Below are 19246 nucleotides of genomic sequence, written 5' to 3'. Positions count from 1 at the left end.
AAAGTGATTGATTTGATAACATTTTTGAAAGTATTAGGATTATTTGGATCGGGGTTTTGAGACTGAGTTATGGCGGTCACTCTTTGTGACCTTCATTAACCATAGCAAATTTTCTATATCTTTAGCATGTGGAAGTAGGCGTATGGCTACAGTTCATGGTAGGTTGAACCAACTAGCATTATTAAAAGGAGAACATATCTGACACAACCACCACAAAATAAATATATAACACACTGAAAAACTTCATCGAACTATCAAAATGTTTATCAATTTAATCTTTAGCGTTATAATGGTCATGAATTATTTTGAGTATTATAAAAATATTTTGAATCCATTTTGAATATTAGCGTTATAATGGTCAGTTTAATAAAATATTTTAATTATTTGAATATTAATTTGAGTTTTTGCTGAGTCGGAGACCAAAATGACAACATCATATATGACTAAAATGGTGGTTTACCTTAAATCCATTTTATTACATGTATGTGTTATGCTTTTAATTCTAAATGGTTTGTGTGACAAGACTTCCTTATACACACATGTTACAAAGTCAATTATCTTTTTGACTTAAATACAATTTGGTCTTTTATCTTTTATTTAATATTCACTTTAGTCTTTTATCTTTTTTTTATTTATTATTGTCATCAATTATTGAGATCAAATTTTGAATCAATTGTAAAGTTAAGTTTACAATTGTAATAAGGATGAGGTGAAAATTATATAGTGAACTTTGATAAATCTCTTTTGTTTCAAAGAGTTTACATACATTTCAAAGCATGCAAGATTTTGTTTTTCAAGTACAAGCCTATTATTGGATTAAATGCATGTGTTTTGAAAGAATATTATATTAAAAACATATTGACAATTATTAAAAAGAATTCTAATTAATGGATATTGTTATAACTTTTGTTGTGATTGTGACAAAGACTAAAATATACCACTTATATAAAATAAATCACAACAAAGATAAATAATAAAAAAAAATTAGATAAAAGATAAATGATTAAGACTATATTTAAGTCTTATTTTTTATATAAAGTTACAAAGTCAACTTTCTATCTATCTATAAAGACTATATTTTTTTTAGTCAACTATATATATATTTTTTTGACAAATACATAGATTATAATAGTCAAATCTTCCGTAAAGAATAAATACTAATAAATTATAAGTGTAATGGTTTTGTACCGATTGTATAAAATGAGTTTATATTGTCAATCAACATGAACTAATCATCTTATCATGTATGTGTATATTATAACTCTTATATAAAAAAACTACATTATACTCCATTATTATTGGTCGCCGGTATAAAATTAGTTTACATCTGTTACACACACACACACAAAAATTACACTGATGGAGTGTATATATTTTTTCCATAAATTATAAAAATACCTACTATTACCATAAAACTCATTTCTCTATATTATTAAAGCATTTAGATATTTAATATATTTAATATTTTTTTAAATATTAAAAATTATAATCTTCTCTCTATATAGAATATGATTTTAATTTTATTAATTATAATAAATATAATTTTTAAATTTATTATTTTATATATATGAATATGTGTGGGTGCAAAAAAGAAAATTTGAACTCCATCACGAGCGATAATGAAGAATTAGATCTCACAATCAATAAAAAAATATGGTCGGGTGAGTTTTTTTCAATTAGTTAGATACAACAATAGAGGAGACAAACTCCGCCTCTGTCCCACCCTGTTGCCATGTTTAGTGAGAAGGACTTATCAGGACTATTTTATAATCACAAAATATAAATTTTATATTAAAAATCATATAAAAAATTTAATAAAATTCACCTAAATTTTTATCATAATATTAACTGTAGCACCAACTTGAAACCAAGTTGTCTCTTTGCCAATGTTAAACTTTACGTCTCGTTGATATAACAAAAGGTCGACCCAAAACTATCAATTTCGTTAGTAATTTTTTTTTTAAAAAAAATAACATTTTCGTTAATTTTATTTTTTATTTTTATAGGCCATCATTTTCATTAGTTAAATCTTGATTGAATAATATATATAGGTGGTACAAAAAGGATTCATAAATTAGTTACTCGACTTCATTCCAATAATACAAAACAAAGTTTAGTAATACTTTTGTCCTTACAATTATATATAAGATATTTTTGTAAAATAAAATGTTCCCTTCTATAAAAAAGAAATTCAAATTACAAAATGCAATCATTACTTTTTCATAAGAATGTTCCTAACTAAATAAAATAATTAAAAGATCAATTATTTATCTCTTTTGACAATTTAGTCAACAACAAAAAAAACAATTGATACTTTTAGAAAGATAATGTACATTATTAACACATTTGATTAAAAAAACTATTTTTCTTAATTCTTTACCTTATTAAAATGGTCTTAACACAACACATTAATACTATTTAATTAAAATAATGTATACTAAAAAAATTTAATAAAGCGACAATATTTTTAAAAATCTTGCTAAGGTATTTATTTAAGCATAAAAAAAAAGTATACATTTTGTATTGAAGATAACTATGTATTTTAAGAAATTGAATACACAACGCCAAGACAACATAGTGTTATATCATTATCATCACTCTTTATCTCGTTACCTTTATCCTATGTTTAGAGTTGTCGAAGAGAGAAGTAGAGAACAGAAACAGTCTTTCTGCTGATTGGAACGGACCAGAAGCTACAACTGAGACATACGACATGCTAAATTTTCACTTTTTTTTAACCATAGCATAAATATGAAGAAAGAGGAGAGAAACAGTTATAGAGACTTATTACATCTATGCCCTTATTAATTGTCATTATTATCATTGAGAAAAAAAGGAATCTCATTTTTTTTTCATTATTCTTACTTTATTTATAATTGCTTGATTTTTTGTTTTTCATTATCATCTTTGGTTTTTTTTTTACTTGGTAATTAAAATTAAAGTACAATAAATTAAGTAATTTAATTAATTAAAATAAATAATTATATTAATTAATTTATATTTTTGCTTGGTAATTAAATTACTTTAATAAATGACTTTATTGTCAATTAACAAAATTATTATATTTATCTCTTCTCTTTCTCTTATACTAATCAATAGATAAAATGTATCTTATCGGTATAATTGTGTCCAATTAAAAGAAAAGAAACCAACAAAAATAGATTAATGGTAATCAATTGACAATTATTCTTTTGTCTTTTGAAATCTATACCCAAAAGTCTATAAATAGTCGGCCACAAGAAGACAAATGGGGGGAAACACAATTGAGAGCACAAAAAAAAATAATAAAAGAGAAGAGAGAATAATAGAGGGAAAAGAGAGAAGAAAGATTGAAACGAGCTAGTAAAAAGTATTTCCAATGCGGTAAACACTTATTTTTCTTTTTTCTTCTTGTCTATTTTTTTTTTACATTATTATTGTTATAGAGTTTTTTTACTATTCTATGCACGTATGATATAAAAAAATAATTTTTTTGGTTTCACGAGAAATTTCGGAATCAACCAATAACAATCAATTTGATTGTTGTATAATCGTTTATTTCTTTATCAAATTCGTGATCTCTCATCTTTATTGTGTTTTATTTCTTGTGCATTAGATCTTAAATTCTATTATTATTACTGCTGTCGGTTCGCGCCACATATGCGTCGCCTACTTGCGGATTTTTATCCTTTACATTTTATAAAAATGAAAAAGGTAGTAAAAATGTTTTTTTTTAAAATAAAACGATACACAAATCAATATACAACACATCACTCCTATTATTATTTTCATTATTACCATTATTACTATTATTATCACTATTATGTTGTTAATTTATTTTGATATATATATAAAGTAAAATTAATAATAAAATCGGTGAACACATAAATATTTTCTACCTAAGAACTACGTGAGTTTTGATTTCCCTATTGCACCTGGGGATACGTAGGAGCAAGGTCTTTCCCTTGTCAAACCAAATTAATAAAACAAATTTTTTTTTCTTTCATTAACGTAAAATAATTTAATTTTTTTTATTATTCTTTTTGGGGTAAAAATAAAATAAATAAATAAATAAATAAATAGTTTGTATATAATTAATTATAGGGTAACCGTTTTAACAGACGTTGTAGGGCGATAATACTTCCCTATTCGTAATCGACTCCCGAATCCAAATTTTTGATTCAAAAATATTATTTTAGGTTTTATCCAATTTTTCCTTTAATAAAAATAAAATTGGTGGCGACTCCTTTTTCGCGGACAAACCGGACGCGACAAAGTCATCGCATTTTTAGCAATCCAAAAGTTATTTCTATCACATTTCTTGCCATAAAGTGTCTCATATTAAAGAGTTATTGTTTATTCGATGGTGTATACCCATGTCTGATGATAGTGACACCCTCTATATAAAGCAAGGAGGTGTCTCCATCAACTCCGATGATAGTGATGCCCTATGGAGCAAAAAATCACTCACTATTTGTATAATCAGCATCCACAAGATAATAATAATATATAGTAAGATAGATCCGCACATACAAACGTAATTATTACTGTTACATTTTTTTATATTGTAATTTATATTGTTTATCAAATAAAAATATAATTTTTTTTAATAAAAATGTAATTTATATTGTCTATTATTTTTTTTATAAATATCAATTAAAGTTTATTATTAGTAACTATATAAAAAAACAATTAACATAAAACTCAAAGAGAAAAAATGACAAATATGAACAAAGAAAAACAATTAGAAATCATTTAAATCAAAGTTTATTTTTTCAACATTTCAATATGAACACAATCATAAAACAATCATAACTTTTCTTCAGTTGTAGACTAAAATAAATCAGAAAACATCAGGGCAAATATAAAAAGAGGAAATCAATCAAACATCAACAATCATAAAATCAACCCAAATCAACAACATAAAACAATCATAAAATCTGATGAATAATAAATTCTGAGGGATAGTAAATTAAGAGAAAATCAATCCAATACCAACAATCATAAAATCAACCTAACATCAACAACATAAAACAATAATAAAATCAAATGAAATCAAAAAATTATTTCATCAATACAATAGGAAAATAAAAGAAAATTATGACAAATATGAAAAAGGGAAAAAAACTGGACAAACGATACCTTGAAAAAGAGAATTAGCTTGAAAAATGATAATTTTAACCTACCTTAAATTAAAGATTAGAAAATAAATCCAAGTGATTCCTGCATCATATCAAATTTGTGTATTTAGAGTAACAAAAAATATTTATAGTTAAAAATGTTCGACTAAAGAAAACCTCTAAAATTATTTTGGTCTATAGATCTACTTTTCAAATTTATCTTAATTTAATTTTAGAAGTATATTTTTTTAAGAAAAAATATTTTGAAAATTTTATGAGAATAAAAAATTTCATTTTTTTTAAGAAAAAATCCAAAAAAAATCCAAGATTTATTTTTTTTTCAAGAAAAAAACATAGTTGACAAAATATTAAACCTATAAATTCCTCACTTAACCCACACAAATAATAAAATAATGGTCTAGGGTCTAAAAAATCCTCTCAATAAGGGTTTATGATTAAAGAGATCAGTAGATATTTTATTAAACAGGGTTTAAAACTTTTAGGTGTAATTGACCGATTTAACCTTTATCAAATAGTTTTATATTTATGTAAAAAAATCATAAAATTAATCTACGGTAATTAAATTTTCAATTCAAGAAACAGATTTACAAAAATATGTATTTGAGAAGTTATTGAGCCAGATTATCACACGGTATAATTTGATATTCATTTTATTACATTATTAATAGCTTTTTTTTGTTTGTATATTACTCCTCTAATCATATATAAGAAAAATGTTGAGATTTTGTAGTCCATTTTTTAAGAAAAAGTCATACTAGTAACGACTTATTTTACTTTTATACATTTATTTAATGTTCAACATAAATAGTAAAAATAGACACGTTCTATATATGCAAGTAAGCATTTTCCAATAACATTTAACATATAGTTATATTTAGAATAAACTATAAATATTATTATAGCATTTACTTATTTTATTGGTTTTGAGGATTTTATTTCTTACTAGGACCGACAAAAAAATTAGCTGACAGTGGGATGCAAGTTTGAAAAATAAAAAATAAAAAGAATTATTAATGTTTGATGTAAATGTAAGTGTCAAATAATTCAGTAAACAGGTTCGCCATCAAAGTTGAATATGATGTAAGATTTATGGGTCACATATGTAATTAATTAGTAAAGTGTGTTAGGGTCATTATATAATTAGCCAATAAACTAGGGGTCAAATAAAATATAATAGTTTATGGCTAAAGAGCATAATGGTTATGAAAATTAATAGTGTAGATACCAGGCAGTTTCTAATTTAATGAGGGGCTGAATTGGAAATACTGCAATTTGGGATATAACTAATAATAGTTATATATAGGGGTAATGGTCCCCAAGGCAAACACAACAAGACTATTCAGTTTCAAAACCCTAAAGGAGAAAATTCTCTGGTTCTCTCTATCCCCATCAAGAGAGCAAGGTCTTCAGGGTGTTTTGCTAAGGAAGATCACCCAACCCATTGGCTCTATCATCATCATCTCAGGATTTCATTAATGGCAATTCTCACAGGTACGCTTCCGCCTTTGGCTATTCATCATGTAATTGACATGGATTGTTGAGCACAACGTTATTAAGGTTTTTTCAACAATTGGTATCAGAGCCTACCATGTTTAATTCATGATGAAATTCGGTTATTGTTTTTGTTTTAATTTGAGAATTTGGGAATTTTGATATATATATTATGGAATCCATATTTTTAACGTGTTTGAAAAATTAAGGGTTTGTATTTTGGGAATTTTGGATATATATATTATTTTTCTGCACTATAGCCTCAAGAATAAGGCCTAGATTCCAACCATCCGATTAAAATGAACAAATAAGATTAATCTTATTTTTTAAACAGCATGTTACCATCAACCTTTTTCCTTCCTGTTTACCCTGTTGTTCAATTTTTTGGACTGGACTTTTTCCCCTCTTCTCTGGCACGATTATTTTGTTGTACTTACGGTTTATTCAGGCAGCAAAAGGCAAGAACAATTCTTTTTGAAGTTTAACATTAGAATACTGTCCTCCAAATTATGTTCTATTTATTGTAAAAAGAAAGCAATTAAAAATACCACAAATTTCATCTCTTTTTTCTCCTTAATGATTACTGACCATGGTGGAAATATTCATGGGGTTTTCTCCAGAATTTTTATTTATCAATTTGTTGAGTTATTGGTGGCTAATTATAAGCTTATACGGTTGGAATCTTGGTTATTGGAACTTATTCTCATCTATTTTGGAACAACTCCAAGAACCAACACTAGAAATTTTTAAATGAAATTATATCATATTTTGTTCATTTTTTCTCCAATATAAATACTTTTTTTTTTAATATTGTTTTATTTGGATATAAATATTTTTTTATTTTTTAATATTATTTTATTTGGATATAATAAATATATGTTCAAGTCAAGTTTGACACTTTTGAATGAGTTAATTGAAACTTGACGTCGCCAAAGTGACCTCTCTTGTCTAAATTGCTCGTGAAGAGTGTCAAATGGCTGTGTATATGTTTATTCATGCGGGTATTGACCGGCCCAAAGGAAGGTTAATATTTGGCAGAATTACATGGTACACCTGCGATGATAAATGTGTGACAATTATTTGGTATACATGTGAGCAGTAAATCGGCCCAAAGGAAGGTTTATTGTTTGACATGTCTTATTGTCAATATTTGATCGTTGCAACAAGAGTACCACTAGCAGTTGGTGTTACTGTCCAAAGACTTGACATCAATGGTGCACTGGGTATCTTGAGATGGGTTAAATTCCATGATTTGAACATATGTATTTATTTATTTACTGATTTATTTTCCTATAATGTGAGTTTCTAAGTTTCGTTCTTTATTTAATTTACAGCATCGGTTGCTTCCATATCTGCAAATTTGAGTTCTATTCCTGTCCTTGATGGGACAAATTTTAAGGAATGGAAAGAGAACATTTTGATTGTTCTTGGCTGCATGGATCTAGACCTTGCATTAAGAATTGATCGACCCTCTACTCCTAAGGACTCTAGTTCTTCTGAAGAAAAATTAGAGTATGAGAAATGGGATCGCTCAAATCGCATAAGTCTTATGATCATAAAGCGTGACATTCCTGAGGTGAACAACGTCCGGGACCATTTGCCAAATACCTAGAGGAATGTGGAATCGTCCCACAATACACTATGCCGGGGTCACCCAGCATGAATGGTGTAGCTGAAAGACGAAACAGGACTCTTAAGGATATGGTAAGGAGTATGATTTGTCATTCCACCTTGCCAGAGTCACTCTGGGGAGAGGCATTAAAAACAGCAGCATACATTCTTAATAGAGTACCAACTAAGGCAGCGGCTAAAACACCTTATGAGCTTTGGATTGGGCGTAAGCCTAGTCTGAAGCACCTTCATGTTTGGGGATGTCCAGCTGAGGCAAGGCCTTATAGGCCGAATGAAAAGAAATTTGAACCCCGAACAATTAGCAGCTATTTTATAGGGTACTCAGAAAAATCAAGGGGCTATAAATTTTATGATCCTAATTTGAGAACAATTTTTGAGACGGGAACGGCAACGTTCTTTGAGGATATTGAGTTTGGGGGGAAGATTAAGGTTAAAGATTTTGTCTTTGAGGAAGAATCGGTAACAATTCCAGAACTGATTCTTCCACCAATTGACTTTCCCATTATTGAACAAACTCAAGATGATCTGGTTGTTCAGGAAGAACAAAATCCAGATCAAATTCAAGATCCTCAAGAACAAGTGCCTCAAGAGCCAGCTCCATTGCGGAGATCCACTAGAGAAAGGAAAAATGCTATTTCGGATGATTATGTAGTATTTATCAATGAGGTAGAGGAAAATGTTGGCATGACGGAAGACGACCCAGTCAACTTTCATCAAGCCATGCAAGATTCTCGTTCAGATAAGTGGATCGAAGCAATGAATGAGGAGTACAAGTCTATGCAAGACAATTCAGTTTGGGAACTTATCCCATTACCTGAAGGAAAGAAACCCATTGGTTGCAAATGGATTTTTAAAACCAAGCGGGATTCCAATGGTAATGTGGAGAGATATAAGGCACGTCTTGTAGCTAAGGGTTATACTCAAAAGGAAGGGATTGATTATAAAGAGACTTTCTCTCCGGTTTCATCGAAGGACTCTTTAAGAATAATCATGGCTCTTGTTGCTCACTTTAATTTGGAGCTTCATCAAATGGATGTAAAAACAGCTTTTCTCAATGGCGACATTGATGAGACGATCTATATGGTGCAGCCAGAAAACTTTGTGTTGGGAGACCCAAAGAATATGGTGTGCAAACTAAGAAAATCCATTTATGGGCTAAAACAAGCTTCTCGTCAATGGTACCATAAATTTCATCAAGTAATTCTCTCATTTGGTTTTGAGATGAATACAGTTGATGATTGTGTGTATCATAAGTTCAGTGGGAGCAGACATATTTTCCTGGTCTTGTATGTTGATGACATACTGCTTGCCACTAACGATATAGGCATGTTGCACGAAACTAAGAAATTTCTATCAAAGCATTTTGAGATGAAAGATCTTGGTGACGCCTCTTTTGTATTAGGAATTCAGATACACCGAGACAGATCTCGAGGTATTCTTGGATTGTCACAAAAGAGCTATATCGATAAGGTTCTCAAAAGGTTTGGGTTACAGGATTGCAAACCAGGGGACACCCCAGTTGCTAAGGGAGACAAGTTTAGTCTCAAACAGTGCCCTAAGGGAAGTTTGGAAATTCAAGAAATGCAAAAGATCCCTTATGCTTCAGCTGTAGGGAGTCTTATGTATGCCCAAGTATGTACGCGTCCAGACATAGCGTTCATAGTAGGGATTTTAGGCAGATATTTAAGCAATCCAGGTCTTGACCATTGGAAAGCAGCCAAGAGGGTCATGAGATATTTGAAGAGAACAAGAAACTACATGCTCACATATAGGAGGTCAGACCAGTTAGAGATCACTGGGTACTCTGACTCGGATTTTGCGGGATGCCAAGACAGCTTAAGATCAACTTCAGGCTATGTCTTTCTGTTAGCTGGTGGAGCAGTTTCTTGGCGTAGTGCCAAGCAAGGTCTTACTGCTTCATCAACCATGGCAGCAGAATTCGTAGCAATTCATGAGGCATCTGACCAGGGCATTTGGCTGAGAAATTTTGTCACGGGGCTGCAAATAGTTGAAGGGATTGAAAGACCACTCAAGTTGTATTGTGACAATAGATCAGCAGTCCTGTATTCTAACAATAATAGGAGCTCAACCAAGTCAAAGCACATTGACATTAAGTTCCTAGTTGTTAAAGAGAAGGTACAAAGTGGACAGATATCCATAGAACACTTAAGGACAAACTCCATGATTGCGGATCCACTCACTAAAGGTCTACCACCCAAGGTCTTTCATGAGCATACTGCTCACATGGGTGTGCTACAGTTTGAGGAATCTTGATTTTAGTGGGAGTTTCGTCCATTATGTAATTCATGTTCTATGTTTAATTGTAAAGTACAAATACATTGTATTTGGACTTTCTGATCAGAAATAAAGTTTAAAGTATTCAGTTTTTGGTTACTTTGTACATTTAAGTTATGGTATGATCTCATTCGATAAAGTAGGACCAGTTGAAAATTGACATGCATTGACCAACTTCATGTAATTTTCATGCTACACTTTTCATAATGGGTCTATGTCATTTAGTTGTGTCAGTACGGGTGATCATTGATGGGTTTAGTTATGCTTATTATGACGAAAGCCTCTTTGGTTCCATGTGCTGATATGATTAATGGACGAGACAATTTGGATTATACTCAAGGTAATTATAATGACATTTTTGACGTCATAAAGTCTGACACACTCCTAAGGATACATGTGTGACCAGTGGGAGATTGTAAGATTTATGGGTCACATATGTAATTAATTAGTAAAGTGTGTTAGGGTCATTATATAATTAGCCAATAAACTAGGGGTCAAATAAAATATAATAGTTTATGGCTAAAGAGCATAATGGTTATGAAAATTAATAGTGTAGATACCAGGCAGTTTCTAATTTAATGAGGGGCTGAATTGGAAATACTGCAATTTGGGATATAACTAATAATAGTTATATATAGGGGTAATGGTCCCCAAGGCAAACACAACAAGACTATTCAGTTTCAAAACCCTAAAGGAGAAAATTCTCTGGTTCTCTCTATCCCCATCAAGAGAGCAAGGTCTTCAGGGTGTTTTGCTAAGGAAGATCACCCAACCCATTGGCTCTATCATCATCATCTCAGGATTTCATTAATGGCAATTCCCACAGGTACGCTTCCGCCTTTGGCTATTCATCATGTAATTGACATGGATTGTTGAGCACAACGTTATTAAGGTTTTTTCAACATATGAAACAATGGTAGAATCTGAAATTGTGGAAAGCAGTGACAACGATCTAGATTGCTTAGGTTGAATTAATGAAATGCCCAACTAGTAGTTTTCTTTTTTATTATTTGGCTTAGAGAAAGAGGGCACGTAACGCTGTTAGTAATATTGATGATGAGAGTGTAAGGGGTGGAGGAAGTTAGTAGTTCAATTATTACTCATTTTGATTCACATTTCAAATTCATAAGTCTCGCTAGAATTGTGATAGATAATTTTGGGAGAAAATAGAATTATATTGATAAAGTGATTAAATTATATATTAAATAGGGTCAACAACACACTTTAATACATATATTATAATATAATTTAAATTTTTTTGTTTAAAAGAGTTTTATAGCAAAATTCACCCACATTAAATGTAAAAAAAGACAAGATGCTATGAGTGTGAATTCCTACTTCAATATATCACTGTCTCTATAATTATTACATGAGTTGTTGTATTTATAGAACAAATTGCAACAATTTTTATATCGAAATAATCACGATGATAATTTTTCGGTTAAGTAGGAAAAAAACATTTTTCGGTTGGGTAGGAAAAAAACATTTTATGTATTTTATTTGTTGGCTCATTGATAACCACATTTTCTGATGGTGGTTCATTAATAAGTTGTTTAAATTAGTCATTTACTTTGCAAAAACTTTGTGAAATTAGTCGTTTTTTATTGTATTTGTTAACCGTAAAACTTAATTGATGAATCAAATTGATATTAAATATGTAATATCCGATTGGGCCAATTTGATACTTATAAGTAGTTTTAAGATCAATCTAATATGACAAATATGTTAAAATGGATATGACTTTTTAATCTAATATGATTATAACTTTTTACTCAATGAGAGATCAATGAATTTTTTTTAAAAAATGTATTACCAAATTGATACACCGTATAGAAGAGAGGGAATAAAAGGGATTTAGAAATCCTAAGAATTAGAAGAACGAAAGAGAACGGTTGCCAGAGAAGAAAAATAAGGGTTTGGTTCTGATGGTGGTAACATATGTGTAGCAAACTTGCTCCGTTTGATCTACAAATTTATTATGTTATTTCTATCACTGAGTTTGTTATTTTAATATACAGTTTGAGTAGTTTTATCTTCTTTGAGAGTAACTTTGGCATACCCACTTTAGTGGAAGATTGTTATTGTTGACTGGAGTCCTCTATTGTTGTTAGGAAGACTCTGGTGTACCCATTAATTATTATAGTAGAAATTTTTACTAGACTATGTCCCGTGGTTTTTATTCTCTCAATTTGAGGGAAGTTTTCCACGTTAAAAAATCGTATTTGTCTCATATTTAATTTTCTGCCAATTATTTTTGCTATGTGAAATTGTATTTTCTGTTTGGCCATTTATCTGCACAGGTGGGGGAAAAATATTCTACATTATTGAGATAGTTATTGCTAATTATCTCTGTTTTTTTCCCAACAAATAGTTGTATCTATAATTTTTTAGCGACATACTATTTTACAACTAAAATATTTTTAATAGATTGAGCTATTCTATACTCTATATAATATTTTCTATAATCATCTATAAAATATCTTACAACTTTGCTGAATTCACGTAACAATAACATTTTTCATAATCAATGACACAAAAAAATGTATACACTTCAATTTTAATAAGAATACGATTTCTCATATCTTATATCATGTCTAAGATCAAAACTCGAGCAAAATGTTCTAACATTTTTTAATTAGTTGTTTCATCACGAGATAAAAGGAGTGTCAATACCTAAAGTGATGGTGAAAATGATATTTGAACTCCAATATTCCCGACCTATGATTCATTTTTATCACACGGATAATTTAATAATATAAATAATCTAAAAATATAGAAAAGAACAATTGACATAAATATTTAAAAATTCAAAATAAAAAAGAATATTTAAAAATGAAATTATTATTAATATTCACAAAAATATGAGTTTAAAGTTTTTAACATTAAATATAATTTTCTCTTAAGGCTAATGTGTATCTAAGTAATTATTCATTGGGTTTAATATTGTGAAATACAGAAATGGTTGTTCCTGAAGTTGACAAAAATCTGCTTGAGGAACTTGAATCGATGGGCTTTTCCACAGCGAGGGCAACAAGAGCGCTTCATTTTTCTGGTACATTTGCACACACTTCTATTTTTGTGAACATACTTGTTTGGTTGTATTTTTTTATGGGTTTGTATTCTTGATTATTACTAGCAAAATACCCTCATGCGCAAGATGTTGTTTACTATCTGAAGTTAGACAATATATTTAATTGCAAAGTATGAGAAAAAATAAAGGCTGTTGATATAAATAGCTGAAACAATTTTCCAAATCATCCGATTAATTAAAAAACACGTAAAACTATTTTATCAATGAAATAATTGCATACTAAATGTTGCAATCACTATTATTTCGTTCTTGATCATCTTTGTGCTACAAAGCATCCGTTTTTGCAGTTTGAAACTTTGAATTGAAGGAAATTTAAAAAGAACATTGTTGGATTCTGTGGGTTAGGGTAGGGTTTGCCAAGAACAGTATATCGAGGAGACAAACATAGGATGAATATGTCCTTCAAAGTTTAGCACTCGTGCATGATAAGTTAAATTTAATAAATTATTAGATGCAAATATTAATTTTTATATTCATATGTTAAAAGTCTCTGGATCCAGGATACATGTATTAAGCAGTTATGAATCTACAAAGTATTTTCATACAATATTTATGTTATCTATATCTGGACATTGATAATCACGAACTTTCTAGATGTTGAACTTAGGCTTCTCTCTTTTACAGGTAATGCTAGTCTCGAGGCTGCTGTAACTTGGATAGAAAACCATGAGGATAGACCTGACATAGATGAGATGCCCTTGGTACATCATTTCTGTTTATTCATATGGCATATTGTTATCGCACATGCACTGTTTCATAAGATATATTTTTTGGATTTGCAAACTTCAGTAAAAATAAGAAGACTAGCTCATGATACAAATACATACAGTCTAATTAAGTTGCAATCTCTACCTTCTGACCTGATGGTTCACTCAGGTACCTGCTGTCAGTAAAGCTAAGGCTACTAAAGCCTCTCTTACCCCAGAAGAAACAAATGCCATACTACGGGATCTAAGGTACAAAACTGAATGGAAAATTAGATTCACATCACGGGCCAAGTTATGAAGCTGTTTCAGAGTTTGAATTTTGTTATGGCAAAGGATTGGGGATTTTTTTTTAACCATGCATTGATTGAAATTATGTATTATGGAAAATGGTAATCCCTTATAAAACCTTAACAGTAGGAGCAGTTATTGTTGAGGCATTCCGGTAATTGATATATCACACCCTGTTTTATGGATGGTCTAAGTAATGTGTCTATAGATTACAGTTTTCTCTATTGTTGCATGCGGGTTATAGTATGCCCTTAATATACAGAAGGATTGGTGATGGCTGAATCGGATTTCTTTTCCTTTAAATGTTACATGTTTAGTTTGTTAAAACACAACACACACACACACACACCCACAAGTTCTGTAGTATTCTCCTACAATAACATATGTTTGTAGTCTGAGTCTATAGTATAAATGCATTTTTTAAGCCACTTCATTGATACTAGTCCATGTAGTCATTTAATTATTTGTGCAAATAATCTTAAGGGAGAAGGCTCGCAAGAAGAAAGAAGAAGAAGAGAAGAGAATGGAGAGAGAAAGAGAAAAGGTATTTTGTAAACTCATCCGTTTGCTTCTCACTTATCTCACTGAGTTTCACCACTGACATAGCTGAATATCTTATAATTTTATATTTACGATATTGGGGGTGTGCATGTGCAAACAATTTGTTAGAGACATTAAAGCAACCATGAACCTCCATCATTACTCTCTAAACAAACTCACACCTACTCACTCTATTCAAATTATACCTTACATGCTAAAAATATCTTAAAAGTGCTTTTTTAAAAACATCGTAAAAGTAGGTCATCTTTTAATGTTTGTTTTATATTAGTTTATTATGTTCGGCTTGTTATAATTATTTTGTTGGTAGTTTTGTTACAAAGTTATTATTATAAATAGATTCGTTGTATTTATTTTTCAATCAATGATGTATATTCAGTAATTTAATATAGTATTAGAAGTTTTTTTTTTTTCCTTTCTCTATTCTACTTTTAAACGTTTCTTCATCTTTTTACGTCTAAAATTCAAAAAACGACGATTTCATTCATCTTACTTCTCTTCTCGTTTTTGCCTTTCTTTTCCTCTCATTTCCTTCTCCCAACTCTTCAATGGCAGGTTCTGACGACGATTCATCCTCAACCACCTCTTCAATTATTTCTCACGATGAATTGTGAAATCTTACATCGCAGTATTACCTTTATCGTGGCGAAAATTTGGGCGCATTGCTTATAAATCAAACTTTACAAGAGCCAGATTATTACAACTGGAGTCGTTTGATGAAATGTGCATTGATCTCCAAGAACAAAGCAAAATTCATCAACGGCAAGTTATCGATGTCGACTGAGAGTGATCCGTTATTTGATGCTTGGGAGCGCTGCAATATGATAGTAATTTCTTGGATTACACGTACTTTTTCTTCTTCTATTGCTCAAAGTACTATACACATTGAGAATTCAAAAAGTTTATAGGATCATCTAAAGAATCGATTTTTTAAAGGAGATCATTTTTGTTTTTTCTGATCTTCTTCAAGATTTACACTATATTTAAATAGAGTGATAAATAGGTCTCTGATTTCTTTACTGCATGGAGTATTCTTTAGCAGAAGTTAGAGGTTTTACGACCCATCGCTGATTGTTCTTTCTCTAATTCTTTTGAGTGGAGTTTACATAAATTAGTCTTAGGTTATCATTCCTCTGAAGCCTTAACTTGTTTTTTAAAGGGCCTCAATGACAATTTTAATACGGTCGAAACCCAGATTTTGATGATGGATCATCTACCTGATATCACCGCAACATTTTCTTTAATTTTACAGCAAGAACGACAAATTATCGGTCCTTCTATTGATGCCAATGTTCTAATGAACTCTTCCATCAATGGTACTTCTAATGCTAACCCTAAAAATAGTTCACGTCGTGGTAAGGGTCGCGACAGATCTGGTCGGGGCAGAGGTAGGTCCTCAACGACAATGTACTTTTTGCAACATGCTAAGACACATTGTTGATCATTGCTATTTTAAACATGGGTTTCCACCTGAATATTCTCTTGGATACAAGAACACCAAATCTATTAATTTCTTCAATTACTGACGATGATTCTAGGACTGCTCAATAAGCTAAAATAAAAATAATAAAATAAAATATATTAATAATAATAATAAAATTAATTATATTAATAAAAAATTAATTAAATTGAACAAATAAAATACATTAGATTGAAAAAAATAGTTGAGAAGACGTGCCAAAAATAAATAATGTGTCCCTAATATTTTGCCGAAATATCAGTGGCCATTTAACATATATAAAAAAAGATATATAAAAAAAATTCATTGGGGACACATTTTTTGTTTTTGGTATAGTCAAACGCCGATGTATTTTTGTTTTGTTAATTTAATATATTTTATTTTATTAATAGTATTTTAATATATTTTTTATAGGTATGCCAAAACAAATGAGGTGTTATAATATAACAACTTCTCCCTATTTTTTTTTAATCTAATAAATAAAAATTAATAAAAATAATAATAAAATTTAAATTTGATCTATTTTTTGTTCAATATGTGGTATTTTTTCTTTAATTTAATATAATTTATTTGTTCAATTTAATTAATTTTTTTATTAATATAATTTATTTATTTTTATTATTAATATTAATATAATTTTTTTTATTAAATAAATGATTTTGTAATTGCAAAAAACGTGGAAAAAAAATTTTGACACCTAATACATGGTCGCATCCTGGGGATGCGACCTTCTATTGAATTGAAAAAAGAAAAGCTTTCAGGAAGTCGTTGGGTGGACATGCGTTGATCTATTAGTGCCAAAAAGTAGGGCTATTTAATATTATTTTTTCAAAGTGTGGCAATTTAATATATTTTAAAACAGAAAGGGATATACAAATAAAAAACCATAAGATTTTACCATATTTTATTCTGATTTTATGGGTGTTAATTATTATACATAATGATATCATATGACATGTTTAAAGTATATCATATCATCATTTTTAATTAAAAAATAAGATGAATGCATCAAAATTGTCGATTTTTAAAATAGACGGACTAAATTCGTCAATCAATAAAAATAAAAAATTAAAACTGTAATTAAGCCAAAGGTATATTTGAGAGTTGTCTTTTAAAGATGACGAGAGATAATTATTTATTTTTCTTTTTTTAAATTAAAGAAGATATATAGTGTTTTTAAAAAATAAATTAAGTATAATTGAGATGATATATGATTATTTACCATATTTCTATAATTTTTAAAAAATCTAAATTACATATCAAAATATGGACTATGCGTTCCAAAGTCATCTTCTTCAAATTTCTCAAAAATCCAACTCTCAAATAGATCTAGAAAATTAAAATATAACTCTTAAATTTTCAAATAATTAAATCATAAAATGTTAATTTGTTTTTAACTGATTTTCTCTATATTCCTTCCTTAATAAATACTTAATTGCATTTGTTAGAGGGATGTCCATAACTAAATCTCTCTAGTTAAAAGTAGTCTTAATTTTTGAAAATTTTAGAAGAGAAAATAGAAACTCATCCAGCTTAAGTAAAATATGCTCGTTTATAATGAGGTTGAAATTTCTTTTTTTATCTTAATTTATAATCGTTTCTGTTAAAACTTTTAAAAAGAGAAATGTTATTTTTACACGGTTTATGTGACAAAAAATACTTACACCTTATACTTACATGTATAATGAATATAAAATTAATTAATTAACTTAATTCTTATATTAAATAAAAAAAAGACTTCCTCCTCTTCCTCTTCTCTCTGCAACCTCATTCTTCTCTGTGTTTTGCGCTCTCGCCACTTTTATGCATGTTGGATTGAACATTTAAAAAAAAAAAATTCAGTTTATAGAGAAAAACGAAAGGATTCATCACTAAATCCAGTTGCGAGTGGAAATGGGATGTTGATCTTTCAAAGAAACAACACAACAACTTCTGCAGTAGCTGATGTTGCTATGCACAACTTGAACTAGGTCAGCAACTGCAACTCCATTCAGAACCTTATAGTGTCTACCTTCAACGCTGCCTTTCAAATGCCACTCCTCCAACGCATGTATTTCTATACACTTCCTTCCCCTTTCCTTATAATGCATTTTTTATGTTTTACTTTTTGTGTATGTTCCAAATTGATAGCATTTTACTTGAATTTTCCAGCAATGGCAGAAAACCGCAACATTCAGGTTCCTATGGAGGTTGTAGAGTGAGTGTTTTACATTTTTATGTGCTTCTATGTTTTTCCTTAAACGACATAATATGTTTTTTAACTTGAATTTAACTATTGACTTATTTCTGGTTTTAGTTTAATTGATCATAGGAAGAATCCAGATGAATTTACTAGAGATATTATAAACAATTGTATTCCAAAGAATCAGATTACCAAAGGAAAAACTGATGCTTTAAAGGTTGATTCTAATTCTTGATTTTTATTAAATAACTTGTTCTTTTTGTTCACATTATAGTTACCCAAATCAAGCATCACCCAGTTTATTTCAAACAGTAAGCAATCAATCAGTCTTGGACTTGATTTTTTTCTAAGGATAATTATTTTTTTCTTTTATCAATCCAGAATCAAACAAATATTAAGTAACAAATTTACATACAAAATGAA

The 19246-nt window shown here is 29.4% G+C and overlaps 1 protein-coding gene across 1 annotated transcript; it reads left to right on the top strand.

The window, feature by feature from the left end:
* Window positions 1-13474: 13474 nt before the first annotated feature.
* LOC105852710 (uncharacterized) lies at window positions 13475-15240 on the top strand. The gene is made up of 4 exons (XM_012719267.3): window positions 13475-13590; window positions 14254-14330; window positions 14506-14585; window positions 15108-15240. The coding sequence occupies exons 1-4, from the start codon at window positions 13497-13499 to the stop codon at window positions 15223-15225; spliced, it is 369 nt and encodes a 122-aa protein (XP_012574721.1). The 5' UTR covers window positions 13475-13496; the 3' UTR covers window positions 15226-15240.
* The last annotated feature ends 4006 nt before the right edge of the window (window positions 15241-19246 follow it).

This window comes from Cicer arietinum, chromosome 8, assembly GCF_000331145.2.
Source record: "Cicer arietinum cultivar CDC Frontier isolate Library 1 chromosome 8, Cicar.CDCFrontier_v2.0, whole genome shotgun sequence".
NCBI lineage: Eukaryota > Viridiplantae > Streptophyta > Magnoliopsida > Fabales > Fabaceae > Cicer > Cicer arietinum.
The sequence above is the reverse complement of the archived record's forward strand: the minus strand, read 5'-3'. Positions and strand labels throughout refer to the sequence as shown.